This window comes from Papio anubis, chromosome 9 (genome assembly GCF_008728515.1).
Source record: "Papio anubis isolate 15944 chromosome 9, Panubis1.0, whole genome shotgun sequence".
NCBI lineage: Eukaryota > Metazoa > Chordata > Mammalia > Primates > Cercopithecidae > Papio > Papio anubis.
The window spans coordinates 126,539,117-126,552,558 of NC_044984.1; the positions used below are offsets into that span (position 1 = coordinate 126,539,117).

General features: G+C 62.1%; 2 protein-coding genes across 3 annotated transcripts; one reads left to right on the top strand and one right to left on the bottom strand.

Moving 5' to 3' along the window:
- Window positions 1-1,055: 1,055 nt before the first annotated feature.
- DDX51 (DEAD-box helicase 51) lies at window positions 1,056-6,694 on the bottom strand. Of its 2 annotated transcripts, none has more exons than XR_635310.4 (15): window positions 6,330-6,694; window positions 6,026-6,261; window positions 5,061-5,211; window positions 4,625-4,770; window positions 4,467-4,538; window positions 4,198-4,304; window positions 3,845-3,953; window positions 3,622-3,767; window positions 2,864-3,053; window positions 2,653-2,768; window positions 2,456-2,553; window positions 2,134-2,235; window positions 1,898-1,961; window positions 1,672-1,806; window positions 1,056-1,379 (listed from the first exon to the last, which is right to left on the bottom strand). XR_635310.4 is itself a non-coding variant. In XM_009182087.4 (15 exons), exons 1-15 carry the CDS (start codon window positions 6,631-6,633, stop codon window positions 1,353-1,355), a joined length of 2,022 nt encoding a protein of 673 aa, XP_009180351.2. In that variant the 5' UTR covers window positions 6,634-6,689; the 3' UTR covers window positions 1,056-1,352. The 2 variants fall into 2 exon arrangements, 1 of the variants encoding a protein (XP_009180351.2); XM_009182087.4 differs by having other exon boundaries at window positions 2,456-2,572; window positions 6,330-6,689.
- A 66-nt stretch (window positions 6,695-6,760) lies between these two features.
- On the top strand, window positions 6,761-13,051 carry NOC4L (nucleolar complex associated 4 homolog). The gene is made up of 15 exons (XM_003907405.5): window positions 6,761-6,966; window positions 7,215-7,335; window positions 7,903-8,009; window positions 9,591-9,698; window positions 10,009-10,158; window positions 10,263-10,362; window positions 10,455-10,489; window positions 10,998-11,048; window positions 11,140-11,251; window positions 11,587-11,647; window positions 11,862-11,972; window positions 12,088-12,248; window positions 12,350-12,432; window positions 12,696-12,809; window positions 12,895-13,051. The coding sequence occupies exons 1-15, from the start codon at window positions 6,850-6,852 to the stop codon at window positions 13,012-13,014; spliced, it is 1,551 nt and encodes a 516-aa protein (XP_003907454.1). The 5' UTR covers window positions 6,761-6,849; the 3' UTR covers window positions 13,015-13,051.
- The last annotated feature ends 391 nt before the right edge of the window (window positions 13,052-13,442 follow it).

Genomic DNA, 13,442 nt, shown 5'->3' on the forward strand with positions numbered 1-13,442 from the left:
ATACAAGACTTTCAAAACAGCCTCTTTACAGACAGTGGTCAGTGTTTCCAAGGCGTGTTTTCCACCTTCACAGTGGAAAGTTTCATGCTGTGAGTTGACTTTACACCCAGGCCGGGGACTGGTTACAAAGTACAATGTTGCGACCTGCACAGCTGACTTCTTTGGTCTGTGACAATGCAAGCAACTCTGCCTGACACAGGCCTGGGGAAGGGTTTACCCGCATTTCTCAGCGTTTGTTCCAAAAGCAGGACAGCCCACGTGGGTCCCTCATGTGTCAGCGTGGGACTCTGGAGCGACCTTTCAGAGGGAAGATGGTCAACACATTTGTGTTGCTCTGAGAGCTAATTTTTTATTTATTGTTTTTGAGACAGAGTTTCGCTCTTGTTGCTCAGGCTGGAGTGCAATGGCATAATCTCAGCTCACCACAGCCTCCACCTCCCAGGTTCAAGCCATTCTCCTGCCTCAGCCGTCCAAGTAGCTGGGATTATAGGCACCTGCCACCACACCCGGCTAATTTTGTATTTTTACAAAATACAAGACAAATAAAAGAGATGGGGTTTCTCCATGTTAGTCAGGCTGGTCTCGAACTACTGACCTCAGGTGATCCACCCATCTTGGCCTCCCAAAGTGCTGGAATTACAGGCGCGAGCCACCACGCCTGGCCGAGAGCCTCTTTTTTTTTTTTTTTTTTTTTTTGTGACGGAGTCTTGCTCTGTCGCCCAGGCTGGAGTGCAGTGGCCAGATCTCAGCTCACTGCAAGCTCCGCCTCCCGGGTTCACACCATTCTCCTGCCTCAGCCTCCCGAGTAGCTGGGACTACAGGTGCCCGCCACCTCGCCCGGCTAGTTTTTTGTATTTTTTTTAGTAGAGACGGGGTTTCACCGTGTTAGCCAGGATGGTCTCGATCTCCTGACCTCGTGATCCGCCCGTCTCGGCCTCCCAAAGTGCTGGGATTACAGGCTTGAGCCACCGCGCCCGGCCAGAGCCTCATTTTTAACATTAGCTCAAGGTTAATCCCGACAACTCTCAGCCAAAATCATGACAGGTGCCACTGTGTCTGTCTGGGAGTACTTTTCATAGTTTTACTGAGGCTTCATTGCCAGCGGCCATCCTGGCCTTCAGGCCATGAAAGTGACAGGCCCTAAAGTCTCCAGTCTGGGCGTGTGCTTGAGCTTTGACGCCCAGGCTGCCTGGCGCAGAGACCACGTGCTCGGGGAGGAAGGTTGTGTCCGCTGGGGGACTCCTTTCCTCACACAGAGCATCAGTGATCAGCTCTGGAAGGAGGCTCAGGGTGGTGAGCGCGCAGTCCCTCTGGTCCTCTGGTGCAGTCCCTCGGGCCCTCCGAGCCCCGGCCTAGGCCGCCCTCTGCTTGTGCTCTTCCTGTGGGGGAAAGAGAACGGCTCAGCACCACACACTCCTTCCCCTCATTGTCTGCGGGACCCTGGGCTCTGCCCGGAACGCTGAGGACGGGAAGCCCCGCGCAGCAGAAGCCCGGCCCTGGCTCTGCTGACCCTCCCTGGGGCCATGCATTTCCACCACTGACGCCCGGGGGGCTCCCTGTCCTTGGGCCAGAACCTCGAGGACAACTTGTATGACCCTCTTTCCTCGTTTCCTCTTTTGTGCACGCGTGGAGAAACCCTCAGAGGGTTTCGTGCCGGACACTGGCCCTCACCTTGATGGACTCCTCCAGCTGGGACAGGGCCTCCTCGTACCGAGGAACCAGGGCCTGCAGCAGCTTGCTGGAGAGCTCGTGCCGCCGCAACTCAGGCACCCCAGCTTCAGTCAGCATCTGGAGGAACCTCCTCTCCTGGAGAGAAGCTCATGGTGGAAGGGGGTTCTTGGGCCAGCCCCTCGTCACCCTCAGGCAGCAGAAACTCCCAAGACCCTCGCAGCCTCACCTGCACTCTCAGGAGAAGCGTGAAGGCCTGTCCCGTTTTCCCAGCACGGGCCGTCCTCCCAGCCCTGAAATCAAACGCGGCTATTTCCAGCCTGGCCCCTGAGCCTTCAGGGGTCTGACGGAACGACGGCTTCTCTCCACACCAACCCCACCCACACCAGGCAGGACGGTCCCACATACAACGCCCAGGAGCTCACAAAGCCCCAGACCCCCCAATGGCGGCTGCGCCGCACTCACCGGTGCACATAGGTTCTCAGGTACTGGGGGGCGTCATAGTTCACCACCAGCTCCACACCCTGCACATCGATGCCTCGGGCGGTGGCATCCGTGCTGATGAGCCTGCCGGGACATACAGCATCGTGGGCCTGCTGTGCCAGGAGCAGGGGCCGTGGCAGCACCGGCCCTGTGGGGGGCAGCTCAGGCCTTTCTGGGAAGTGGCTGCCATGGATCCAGGGCACAGGAAGCCGATTTGCAGAAGGAAGCACCCTTTAGAGGGCCCCAAGCTGACCCTGGAGTGGCACCCCACCCCACAGAGGCCCGCCCCTGCCCAGGGACTCACAGCTGGATCTTCCCCTGTTCAAACTGCTTCAGGATCCTCCTCCTCTGGCCAGGGCCGTAGCGCGAGGAGAACTCAGCCACGTCCACACCCCCAAAAGCCTGCACCAGCAAGAAGAGCCTAGGTAGAGAGAAGGCTGCAGTCACGTGATGCTGGGACCAGAGGCTGCCTCTGCCATCCCCGCTCAGCTGGGGCCTCACCTGTGGGAGTTCTCTCGGGAGTTAGTGAAGCAGAGAACCCTCGAGAAGCCCATCTCCAGGACCAGGTGCAGGACAACCAGCGGCTTAGAGCTGAGGCTGCAGGGCACGTAGTGGTGCTACAGGGACAGCAGGGGGTGGGGATGGAGGTGGGGGTTGGTTAGGGACCCCAGGCTCCTGGCGCAACCCTCTGCCCAGCCAGTATTCCACTCACCGTGAGCCCAACAGGGAAGGCATACTTCCCCGAGTCCCCGTCCCCATCTGTATTTTCCAGGCCCCTGTGTGCCAGCCCTGTGGAGAAAAGCCGGGGCTGATGGAGGCCCAGCTGCTGCAGCTTTTCGGGGTTCTGGGTCAGAGTAGCCGAGAAGAGCAGCTTCTGCAGGGGCATCTGCGGACAGCAGGTACTGGAAGAGAAGGGGGTGTTGCTGGCACTGTGTCAGCGGCTGCCTCGAGACTCCAGGGAATGGGATTCTTTTTTTTTTTTTTTTTTTGAGACGGAGTCTTGCTCTGTCGCCCAGGCTGGAGTGCAGTGGCCGGATCTCAGCTCACTGCAAGCTCCGCCTCCTGGGTTCACGCCATTCTCCGGCCTCAGCCTCCCGAGTAGCTGGGACTACAGGCGCCCGCCACCTCGCCCAGCTAGTTTTTTGTATTTTTTAGTAGAGACGGGGTTTCACCGGGTTAGCCAGGATGGTCTCGATCTCCTGACCTCGTGATCCGCCCGTCTCGGCCTCCCAAAGTGCTGGGATTACAGGCTTGAGCCACCGCGCCCTGCCGGGAATGGGATTCTTCACACTACCCACTGTAGAGACTACCGTGGACCAGGGGCAAGGTGAGTCCAGCTCACAGAACAGAACGATGCGGTTCTGTGCACCAGAGCTCAAGCCAGCCTTGTCTCTTGGCACTAAGAAAGGAGAGCTATACGCAGAGGCCTCTGCTCAGGGGATGCCAGCACCTGGGCGTGCTGCTGGATACCTGGCGGCTGTCACAGCCTGGGCCTGTCTTCGCTGGAGCAAGGCACAGGGGTCCGCGGGGTCCTCACTCTGGAAGGCAGCCGCCACCACTCGTGGCAGCCAGGACTGATGCATGCTGTCAATCATCCGGTCAGCCTCGTCAATGACCTGCGGGAGGCAGGGAGCCCGGGACTGGGTGGCACGGCCCTGAGCTCAAAGCCCAGGCCTCTGGGGTGGGGACTTACCAGGAAGCGGAGCTGCTGGAGGTTGAATCCTGGGGTCTGGTCGATGTGGTCCACCAGGCGGCCGGGGGTGGCTACCACAATGTCAGCCAAGCAGCGGTACCCGTCAGCGCTACAGACCAAAGGGCGGCTCGAGAGAAGGAAGCTTTCTCGAGGGCTTCCGCACAGCAAGACGCTGCCTCACCCCATAGTCCCAACTCCACCCTGCGTGGGAAGGGGGCAGACGGGAGCTCCTCCTCTTCACAGGAACCAGGCGGTTAAACTTGGCGGCCCCTCCTCTGCTCCTGTGGTGCCTTAGGCCACCGGCAAGGCTGAGCAAGGACACCTCGAAAACCCCACACCCTGACACAACCTACGTTTTCTGGACGAGGCTCTCCTGCTCCTTGGCCAGAGACTTCTGTCCCGTAATCAGGGAGACTCTCAGAGGTGTGGCATCCGTGTAGATGTTGAAAACTTTGCTCACCTGCAGGAGAAGTCTGTCACCGGCCTGGAGATAGCTGGTGTTCCCCCACTGCAGCAAAAAGGACCCCAGATCTAGTCTGGGTCACCCAGGGGCTGACCGCCGTGCACTAAGCAAGGAAGCAGAGGCTGGTGGTGCCACACTCCAGGTCTAGGGTCCGCGTACCTGCTGGGCCAGCTCCTTGGTGGGCAGCACGACCAGGGCACGGATGTGGCAGACCACTCTGGACAGCAGGGCCTGAGGAGGAAGGAGCTCCTGTGTCAGCAAGGCTATTACCTGCCCTCTGCACACGCGCTATAGAGGAAGGGGACCCTCACACAGACCTGCACCACAGGGATGACGAAGGCCAGTGTCTTCCCACTGCCTGTCGGGGCAGAAACACAGAGGTCGCTAGGCCGGTAGCCGCCTCTGCCCACCAGAAACCCACAGGCCGCGCTCTCCAGGAGGGCAGGAATCACAGCTGCCTGGACTGGACGAAGAAAGGCGAGAGAGAAGTCACATGTTTATGCCTGGGCCTGCCGCTTCCCTGCCTGTGACCTCTGGGCTGGGCCGCTCTGCTGGAGGCCTGGGAACCACTCCCCCGAGGAATGGCACCAGGGCCCAGAGGAACACCAGCCTCAGGAGAACCATGAGCTTGAGAGTGCTGAGACCACACTTGGCACCGATGTGGCAGGGACGCCTGACCCATGGCCACGCACAGCCTTTTGTGTGGGTGCCCAGGGAGGTGTTCCCTCAGCTGCCTGCCCGGGGCTGGGGCACCTGGAAAGTAGGACGAGATGCCATGTGCCCGCAGCTGCTTCTGCAGGTCAGGGTGGACCTCAGGGATGTCCTCGATAGGAACCAGATCTTCGTTGACGTTCTTTCTGACACAGCTGGGCTCAGCCAGCCACCTTGGCAGGAAAGGCTGGACCTGCCATCAAAAAGAGAGCCCAGGTGAGCACCTTCCAGGCTCTCACACAGAAGCAGCCCAGGGTGGCAGAGGCTGGGGGAGGCAGGCCGGGGAAACCTCTTCTGTAGTCTCCAGCTCCTCCTCAGCCCCAGGATGCACTTTTCATGCAGCCTTCACAGAAGTTCAACAGCAAAAGTAGACACCACTTACTGAGCAAACTCACCCGTAGTCTCCCATCAACCCACAGTGGCACCCACCCTTCCGCAGCCAGGAGGCCCTGTGACCTGGCGCTCGCCTGCCCCAGCCACGCCGGCGTCCCTGCCTCGAGGCCTGTGCCTGGCATCCCCAACCCTCAACTTTGACCTGGCTTCAAGTCTTCGCATCCCAGCTCAAAGAAAACCTTCTCCACCCGCCCTACCTAAGGTGCCCAAGCACTCTGCCAAACTTCTCCTTTTCTTCACCTGTCTCACCAGAGATCTCTACCGAAAACCACCCGTGCTAAGCAAAAACACCAAGGACCAGGGGCTTGCGGAATGGCCTCTGACTTGCTCCTGAGGCGGTGAGCGCACAGCAGGAGACCCCCGCACGTTCACGCAAGCACATCCTGCAGGAGAACTGGCGCGGCGCGGCGGGATGGCAGGGGCAAGCCTAGCAGAAAAAACGGGATTTCCGCACATGCAGGATCCAGACTCCTAGGGGATGAAATTGCAGGCCTGGCAGTGAGGCGCGTCTGTGACCCGGGAGCATTCGCTCAACGATGCCTTCCGGGGCGACCTTAAGAATCTGCGCAGCCTCCCCTCCCACGCCGACCACCCTTCCGACAGCCGCTGCTCACCTTCGGCGCCTTCCTCCTCCCGAACCCCCCCAGCACCAGGCCGGGGACCAGGGGTCCGTCTGGGGCCGCCTCGGCGCTGGCGCTGCGCTCCCCCGGCGCCTTCTCGCTGCTCCCTGAGCTGGGCTCCCCCGGCGCATCCTCGCTGCTCCCTGAGCTGGGCTCCCCCGGCGCATCCTCGCTGCTCCCTGAGCTGGGCTCCCCCGGCGCATCCTCGCTGCTTTCTGCGAGGCAGACACCTACCCGGCAGCGCGTCAGCACCGAGTCGCCGGCGCCCCGGAGGGAGCCCGCTCGCCCCGCGACCCACCTGCGCCCGCGTCCTCGCCGTCCGCCTTCCGTCGCTTTCCCTGCCGCGCCTCCGGGCTGCCCGACTCCGCGCCGTTCAGCCGCCGCCGCCGCCGAGGCCGCCGTCGCTTCCTGGTCGCCGGCTCTGTCGGTGCAGCCGCCTCGGTCGGCGCGGGCTCCCGCTGCTGCTGCCGTTCGCGGGCCCGGCTCTGCAGCCGCTCGAGCAGCGCGCGGGCCCGGCCGTGGGCCCCGGCCTCCGCGCCCTCCGGCCCCGCCGCAGCTGCCGCCTCGGGGCCCTGGTACCGCGCGACGTAGAACAGCGACATGGCCAGCGGCACGCCTGGGGCTCGGGCTCGGCGCGCGGCGATGACGTCGGCGGCACGCCTGGGACTCGGGCTCGGCGCGAAAGATGGGGTTTGGGTACGGCGCGTAGAGATGACGTCAGACTCTACGCGCAGTGGTGACGTCAGACTCTACGCGCAGTGGTGACGTCAAGGGAGCGCCGGCGGCTGGGTACCGCGTTTTGCCGTGTTGGCGGCGGCATGGAGCGGGAGCCGGGCGCCGCGGGCGTTCGCCGGGCGCTGGGCCGCAGGCTGGAGGCGGTACTGGCGAGCCGGAGTGAGGCCAACGCCGTGTTCGACATCCTGGCCGTGCTGCAGGTGGGCCCGGCGGCGTCGCAGGGCCGGGGTCGCGGCCCGGGAGCGGGGCTTGAACGGGGGGCTGCGGCGGCAGGGCCCTCGGAGGTTCAGAGATGGCGTTGGAGGGTCAGGGTGGGAGGCGTGTGGATCACGGGTCGGGGGTGACGGGGCTGGCGCCCCGAGGGGGAAGGGAGCAGGGGTGGGGGGCGGCCGAGGCAGGGGCGAAGGTGACATCCCGGCTGGGCACCCTGCCGCCGCCTCTCCTGCAGTCTGAGGACCAGGAGGAGATCCAGGAAGCAGTCCGCACGTGCAGCCGTCTTTTTGGGGCCTTGCTGGAGCGGGGAGAGCTGTTTGTGGGCCAGCTGCCTTCTGAGGAGATGGTCATGACAGGTGAGCCCTGGAGGGCCCCGGGGCTGCTCTTCTCTTTCCGTGGGAGGACACACCAAGCCCCCGCGGAGGATGGATGCAGGGGTGATATGGATACTATGTAGCTGGGTTTAGATGAACTTTGGACGAGGTACGACTTTTTGTCTGTGTGCTTTGCACCCATTTTGTAATTTTATGTTGATTGTGACATGGTCACTTAAACTCGGAACTTCCTTTATGTCCCCATTCTGGGGACATGGGGTCTTGGAGTAAAGTGAGGAGATGTGGATCCTGCCCCTGGCAGCTTGTGTGAGGCAGTCCTGGGGTAGGAGCTGCTCTTCCTGTTTGCAGGGCTCAGGGAACCTGCAGGTCCCAGCACAGGTCTGGGGGCCATAGCGACCTGTTTGCACCTGTGGAGGCTGAGTAGAAGACAGTGGGAGGGTGGAGCCAGGCCTGAGACTTTGGGCGGGGCCCAAAGTGGCATATGTGGGCTGAGCCCCCTAACCTGTCTGCAGGGTGCTGGGAAGCCGCATGGAAGTACAAGGTGTGGACGAGACACCGCTATCACTGACTGCCTTAACCTGTCTACAGGGTCCCGGGGAGCCGCACGGAAGTACAAAGTATGGATGAGACATCGCTATCACAGCTGCGGCAACCGCTTGGGAGAGCTTCTGGGCCACCCCTCCTTTCAGGTCAAGGTGGGTCATTGGGCCGCACTCATCCGTGTCCATCCCCTGCACTGCCACTCCCAGGCTATCCACAAATCAGAGGTCTGGGGCTCCCACAATTGTCCAGGGAAAGCTGCTTCCTTTCTTTGGCTCATGGGAGCGTCACCTTGCGGGCGTTCAGCCCCGTTTACAAACATGGCTATCAAGTCCTGTACTGAATATTGAAGAGGCAGAACCCGTGTTCACTTCCAGAGGCATCGACGGGCATCTCTGTTGCATAGAGCACACACATCAAGCCTCGTGCCAGTCCACAGCTGTATTTGCTCAGCCCACACTGTGGTCTGCAGCCATGGGAATGCATTGCGAGCTTTTTTAAAATCTGTATTGAGAAATAAGTGATGCACAGTTTACCATTTAAAATTGACAAGTTAGCGTTTGTTACTGTGTTCACAGTTGTGCAGTGGTCACCACTATCCCAGAACATCTTCATCGCCCCAAAAAGAAATCCTGTACCAGTTAACATCGCTGCCATATCCCATCCCACTCATTTAGTTTCTGGGTCAGTGGGTTTGCTTTCTCTAGACGCTCGTCACAAGGGGGAGCATGTGGTATGTGGCTTCCACTTGTCGGTGTGTTCGAGGCTGGTTCCTCCCTGCGGCTGAGCGGCGTCCCGTCGTGCAGCACGCGCCCGTCAGCTGCGCGTGCGTTGCTGGGCATTTGGGTCGTTTCCACCTGTGGCTGTTAAGAACAGTGGACTGTGAACGTTCGTGTACAAACTTTTGTGTGAACATGTTTGTTTTGCTTGAATGTGCCTCATCAGTGGAATTACAGGGCCACACGGCAGTTCTGTTTCTAACGTCTGAGGAACTGCAAGACTGTTTTCCACAGTAGCTGCGCCATCTTACACTCCCGCTGGGGGAGTATGAGCGTTCCATACTCCACGTCTTTGCCGACGCATCTGTCTCTAGTTATAGTCGAGTTGCTGACTTGTAAAAGCTGGGGAGATACTACATGAAAATAACCAGCGTCCTGCTTTTCACAAAGAAATAATCAGTTCTGTCAACACTGGGGTCTAAGTTTGTTCATAGCTGTAATTGGCTGGAGGGAGAGTCAGGGACAGCTCTGAGACAGGCGCCTGCTCCTGTCATCCCACACGTGGCTCTTTTGCTTTGTGGTGTCATCTACCTGGGACCTGAAAGTACTGAGTTTGCCACCCTGAGATGAGAGCTTCTGAGCCTGAATCTGAGTTGGGCAGCATTCTGGTGTCACACCCCTGTTTTCACAGCTGTGCCCTAGGGTTATGGTGGCATTCCTGTGATACAGGTGATGAGAGAGCAGTCAGGTGGCCATAAAGCAGACCTGGGCTGTGTGCCTTTCCCTGGCCAGACTCTTTCGAGCACTGGATTTCTTTAACTCAAGATCTTGTCATGCCCATGTCGTGGGTGGGACACGGAAGCCCGGAGTGCCATCTGGTGGCGTGTGGAACAAGAGAAGGCCAGGACGCCCTTTTCTCAGCTCTGGGCCTGGTTGTGAGGGGCTCCCTGACTGGGCTGAGCTCTGGGCCCATCTGGGGTGAGGACATCACAGCCTCCCTGCACTGCCCCTTCCCAGGAGCTGGCCCTCAGTGCACTCATGAAGTTCGTGCAGCTGGAAGGAGCACATCCCCTGGAGAAGCCCAAGTGGGAAGGCAACTACCTGTTTCCCCGAGAGCTCTTCAAGGTGAGGGCCTGGCTGGGGGGTCCCAGAGAGCCCGGCTGGGGAGTCCCAGAGGGCCCGGCTGGGGGTTCCCAGAGGGCCCGGCTGCCTGGCCAGAGCCCAGGGTGGCCCTGTAGTCGGGGCGGGGCCTGCTGAGCTGAGCCTGGCTGTTGGCTGGTACCCTCCTGCGGCTCCTGTGCGTGTGGGGTGCCTCTCATGGCCCACCCAACCAGGAGGAGGCTGAGTAGGGGCCTTGGTGGGGTGGGGCTGCCTGCCTGGGCTGTGCTGGCCTGTGCTGGGCCGGGCAGGGCTGCTCACTGGTCCTTGCCCCCAGTTGGTGGTGGGAGGCCTGCTTTCTCCTGAGGAGGACCAGAGCCTGCTCCTGTCCCAGTTCCGGGAGTACCTGGACTACGACGACACCCGCTACCACACCATGCAGGCGGCCGTGGAGGCCGTGGCCCGGGTGACTGGCCAGCACCCCGAGGTGAGCGACGGGGCCTGTCACCAGCATCATGCTGGTGCCTCCCGGGGAGGCAGGGGCTGGGGGGTGGCATCCAGGCGCTCAGGCACTCAGGTCCGGCTCCGCAGGTGCCCCCGGCCTTCTGGAACAACACCTTCACACTACTGTCTGCCGTGAGCCTGCCCCGCCAGGAGCCCACCGTCTCCAGCTTCTATGTGAAGCGCACGGGTGAGGGTACTGAGGGCCAGGGGCGGACGGGGCTGGGCCTTGGTCTGCCTCCCCCGCGGGTCAGGTGACCTTTGTTCTCACTTTCCCTGCAGAGCTGTGGGACACCTGGAAGGTTGCTCACCTGAAGGTGAGTGGCCTCCGGAGAGCCGGGCACCCTCCTGGGCTTGCAGGGTGCGTGTGGGGTGTGTGTGAGACCCCGTGCAGGCTGCCGCCTTCCTCACGAGGAAACTCCCAGGGTACAGGTGGCAGCTCGCACGGCCACCGGGTCACTCAAAGAAGTGTGGGAGGTGACAAGGCCTGTGAACTCGGGGCCCTCCTTTGGGTCAGAGGCCACCACCGCCTCTCGGAATCTGAAGGCTCTGGTGCCATCCGTGGGCCCCGCGGGCTGTGTTGGGCGCAGCCCCCCTCTTGGCCCTCGTCTTGCCAAGGCTTCTTTCCTGGCTGTTCTGAGACCCCAGCCTTGAGGGCGAGGTGCTCCTGACTTGAATGGTGACAGTTAGAGGGAGGGCGGGGTCAGAAGAGTGGAGAGCGGGCTTGCGTTGGCTCAGGGCTGGGCTTTGGTGTGCCCTGGCCGCTGCCTGGGCTCTGGGTCTGGGGTCAGGAGCGCAGCAAGTACAGTCTGGACCCTGTTGCAGGAACACAGGAAGGCTTTCCAGACTATGTGGCTCAGCTTCCTCAAGCACAAGGTAGGGGCCAGGCTGGTTGGTGAGGGCGGGGGCAGCACCCGGGTGTCCCCAAGGGCGGAGGCCTCACCCTGACCTGCCGGCCCTCGCCCAGCTGCCCCTCAGCCTCTACAAGAAGGTGCTGCTGATCACGCACGACGCCATTCTGCCGCAGCTGGCCCAGCCCACGCTCATGATCGACTTCCTCACCCGCGCCTGCGACCTCGGTGAGTGCGGCCGCCTGGTTCACACCACACCCCGACCCCCCTCGGTGAGTGCGGCCGCCTCACTCACATGCCGCCACCTCACTCACACCAGGAGCAGCGCCTCCCATACCCCCAACCCCCAATTCCTACCCCACAGCACCTCTTCCCCAACCCTGCAGCCTCCACCCCCCACTCCCCTGCCCTGCATGTGGTCTCCAGCTTTGTGTCCGTGGGGGCTGTGGGAGGGGACAGCAGGGGCAGGGCCACACTCCACAGCTTACGCTCAGCGTGGGCAGGGAGTGGGGTGGGAGCGAGGTCACTGCAGCTCCAGCGTGTGTCTGTCTGTCTGTCTGCAGGTGGGGCCCTCAGCCTCTTGGCCTTGAATGGGCTGTTCATCTTGATTCACAAACACAACCTGTGAGTGTCTCCAGGGGTGCAGGTCTTCCCCGTCTGTCCAGCCCTGCTTACCTGTCCCCTTCCCACCCTGCCCCGCGGGGTCCCCGCTCTTCTCACAGGCCGTGGCATTGGAGCCCCTGGGCGGGAGGAAGGGGTGCCGAGTGAGACCCTGGCCTTGGAGGCCTCAGTTCCCGGGCCCTGCTCCATCCACTGCTCCTTCCCCGCTGGCCCACAGGGAGTACCCCGACTTCTACCGGAAGCTCTACGGCCTTCTGGACCCTTCCGTCTTTCACGTCAAGTACCGGGCCCGTTTCTTCCACCTGGCCGACCTCTTTCTGTCCTCTTCGTGAGTACCAGAGCACCTGGCTCTGCCCCGCTCTGTGCTTCTGCAGCCTGGGGCCAGGGGAGGGTGGTGGGGGCTAGCAGTCCAGGCCCTGTCTCACAACCACTGCCCTGCCCAGCCACCTCCCTGCCTACCTGGTGGCCGCCTTCGCCAAGCGCCTGGCCCGCCTGGCCCTGACGGCTCCCCCCGAGGCCCTGCTCATGGTCCTGCCTTTCATCTGTAACCTGCTGCGCCGGCACCCCGCCTGCCGGGTCCTCGTGCACCGCCCACACGGCCCTGGTGAGTCGCGGGGCTCTCGGAGGCTGGGCCGGACCTGTGGCAGGGGTGCCTGGTTCCCTGGAGAGGTGGACAGCAAATGAGGGTCCGCTTCTCATTCCTAGAGCTGGACGCCGACCCCTACGACCCCGGAGAGAAGGACCCAGCCCAGAGCCGGGCCTTGGAGAGCTCCCTGTGGGAGCTTCAGGTGAGGGTGCTGCTGCCACACCTTGGGGCCTCCTGAGCCATCCTTTGGCCCCTTAGAAAGCCCAGCTCCCCATGCCACCTCCCGCATAGCCTCGTGCCATGTCCCCCACTGGCCACCAGGGTTTGTGGGTGCTTGGTGCTTGGCCTTCTTCCTTGGCTCTGCCCCCACCCCGCCCACTCTGGTTAGGAGCACAGGGAGGTGGTGGCTGGGGGCACAGGGCGGGGGCCTGGGGTAGCTGCCCCTTGACAGCCCTGCTACCCCAGGCCCTCCAGCGCCACTACCATCCTGAGGTGTCCAAAGCCGCCAGCGTCATCAACCAGGCCTTATCCGTGCCCGAGGTCAGCATTGCGCCGCTGCTGGAGCTCACGGCCTATGAGGTATGGGACTGGGGCCAGGGTGCGAGGGCCTGGGCCCCAGGGCACTGAGCCAAGCCTGAGAGCCACCGTCCTTTGTCCTTTGCAGATCTTTGAGCGGGACCTGAAGAAGAAGGGGTCCGAGCCAGTGCCGCTGGAGTTTATCCCAGCCCAGGGCCTGCTGGGACAGCCGGGCGAACTTTGTGCCCAGCACTTCACACTCAGCTGACACCGGCCCACCTGTGAATAAATGATTTTGCAGGAGAGCGGCTCGGAGTGTGGACAGGGGCGGCTGGATGCCTCTGCCAGTCCGAGAGCCTCACATCCACCTGAGCCCACCAGGCACATGGCAAAGCGAGGCCCCTGCCTCCTCCACAGCCTGGGACGGCATGGTGGGGAACCTGAGGCGTGGTCTTTCCCAGGGCCTCTGGCCCACCAGTGTCACGGGTCACCCAGCCTCCCTCACTCCCCGGGCCCCACTGACCTCACTGTTGCAGAGCTCGGGGCCTCTGCTGGGGTTACAATCCAGACACCTGGGATGGGGGGTTCTCTCTGCCTGGGTCAGTTGTGGCGGGAGGTGGGTGTGGTGGTATGTACAGAAATGTATGATGTGTGTGGGAGTGGGGGGGTGTTGGTGTGAGTAGGGGGTCCGTGTGA

What these genes read in the sequence shown, in the direction of transcription:
- DDX51 (XM_009182087.4), bottom strand. Translation starts at nt 6,633, where the DNA reads ATGTCGCTGTTCTACGTCGCGCGGTACCAGGGCCCCGAGGCGGCAGCT. An exon ending in TCGTCATCCCTGTGGTGCAG is followed by an intron (nt 4,539 to 4,624) that starts GTCTGTGTGAGG and finishes CTTCCTCCTCAG; the next exon opens with GCCCTGCTGTCCAGAGTGGT. An exon ending in GAACAGGGGAAGATCCAGCT is followed by an intron (nt 2,236 to 2,455) that starts GTGAGTCCCTGG and finishes ATGTCCCGGCAG; the next exon opens with GCTCATCAGCACGGATGCCA.
- NOC4L (XM_003907405.5), top strand. Translation starts at nt 6,850, where the DNA reads ATGGAGCGGGAGCCGGGCGCCGCGGGCGTTCGCCGGGCGCTGGGCCGC. An exon ending in TGAGGAGATGGTCATGACAG is followed by an intron (nt 7,336 to 7,902) that starts GTGAGCCCTGGA and finishes ACCTGTCTACAG; the next exon opens with GGTCCCGGGGAGCCGCACGG. An exon ending in CTTCTATGTGAAGCGCACGG is followed by an intron (nt 10,363 to 10,454) that starts GTGAGGGTACTG and finishes CTTTCCCTGCAG; the next exon opens with AGCTGTGGGACACCTGGAAG.